This window comes from Etheostoma cragini, chromosome 9 (assembly GCF_013103735.1).
Source record: "Etheostoma cragini isolate CJK2018 chromosome 9, CSU_Ecrag_1.0, whole genome shotgun sequence".
NCBI lineage: Eukaryota > Metazoa > Chordata > Actinopteri > Perciformes > Percidae > Etheostoma > Etheostoma cragini.
In genome coordinates this window covers 355,721-357,019 of record NC_048415.1, presented here as the reverse complement: position 1 = coordinate 357,019, position 1,299 = coordinate 355,721, and the positions used below count along the sequence as shown (strand labels likewise).

Below are 1,299 nucleotides of genomic sequence, written 5' to 3'. Positions count from 1 at the left end.
GAATGCACCTGAACACACCTCCCTGTAAGACCAGCACGCCCAGAATGCACCTGAACACACCTCCCTGTGAGACCAGCATGCCCAGAATGCACCTGAACACACCTCCCTGTAAGACCAGCACACCCAGAATGCACCTGAACGCACCGCCCTGTAATACCAGAATGCACCTGAACGCACCTCCCTGTAAGACCAGAATGCCCCTGAACGCACCACCATGTAACACCATGTATGATTAACATTCTATATTCAACAACATCAGATTGTTCGTGTTCCCGCTGCGGCTCCGTGACGTTTAACCGTCCAGCGTCCTCTCTGAACTCCCTCCGTGTCTTCAGACATAACGTGACGAAGCGGACTAAATCACAAAAGACGGAGCAGAGGCCTCGGGGGAGTTTCCCAGCATGCATCGCTGTTTTCCCCCGCAGAATGAGTAACGGGCGTTGATTAGAGCTTCACATCTCGTCAGAGAAGAAAGGAAGACTGAGACCACGGGATCCCTAACGGTTTTATACTCTTCATTCATTCATTCTGTGGGTGTGTGTGTGTGTGTGTGTGTGTGTGTGTGTGTGTGTGGGTGTGTGGGTCTGTGTGTGTGTGTGTGTGTGTGTGTGTCTGCACAGACACACACACACACACACACACATGCACACAGTACGTTCAGAAGCTCCCATGGTTACATCCAAAAACACTATGGATGCTATCAGGAGTGTGTGTGTGTCTGTGTGTGTATGTGTGTGTGTGTGTGTGTGTCTGTGTGTATGTGTGTCTGTGTGTGTGTGTGTGTTTGTGTGTGTGTGTGTGTGTGTGTGTGTGTGTGTGTCTGTGTTTGTGTGTGTGTGTCTGTGTTTGTGTGTGTGTGTCTGTGTTTGTGTGTCTGTGTGTGTGTGTGTCTGTGTGTCTGTGTGTGTGTCTGTGTGTGTGAGAGTTGTCTGGTTGCCAGGCACCGGTGCTCAGGAGAGAGATGGACAGCAGAGATTTATACACTCGGAGAAGAGAGGCGTGCAGATATGTCATCGTCAGCAGCAGGGCCGTTGTCGCGGTTACCTGCCCACCCACAGTAATCTGACATCACTTCCTGTGCGGAGACGGGCGGCAGGGAAAACACCGACTCAACCAGCAGCATCAGAGACAGAAATACATGCATCACAAACACAGAACTAAACTGTGAAATCTTGTTGTCACGATATTTTTTAGATTTTTCCCAGAATCAGATTATTATTTTAAGTGTGTGACAACATTATGGGATGGATCCCTACAGAGATAGACCTTTTAGTTAAAGAGGAAGATCCTTTTAGTTTA

The 1,299-nt window shown here is 48.9% G+C and overlaps 2 protein-coding genes across 3 annotated transcripts in view; one reads left to right on the top strand and one right to left on the bottom strand.

Annotated features, from left to right (window-relative positions):
* The window catches only part of LOC117950776 (macrophage mannose receptor 1-like), a 13,847-nt gene extending 12,703 nt beyond the window's left edge, over positions 1-1,144 (bottom strand). Inside the window, exon 1 of the mRNA XM_034882116.1 lies at positions 983-1,144. Coding sequence (XP_034738007.1) covers positions 983-1,144 — 162 coding nt within the window. The remainder of the gene's footprint in view (positions 1-982) is intronic.
* The window catches only part of LOC117950745 (GTP-binding protein Di-Ras1-like), a 5,355-nt gene that overhangs the window by 930 nt on the left and 3,126 nt on the right, over positions 1-1,299 (top strand). The gene's annotated exons all lie outside the window — the stretch shown is intronic.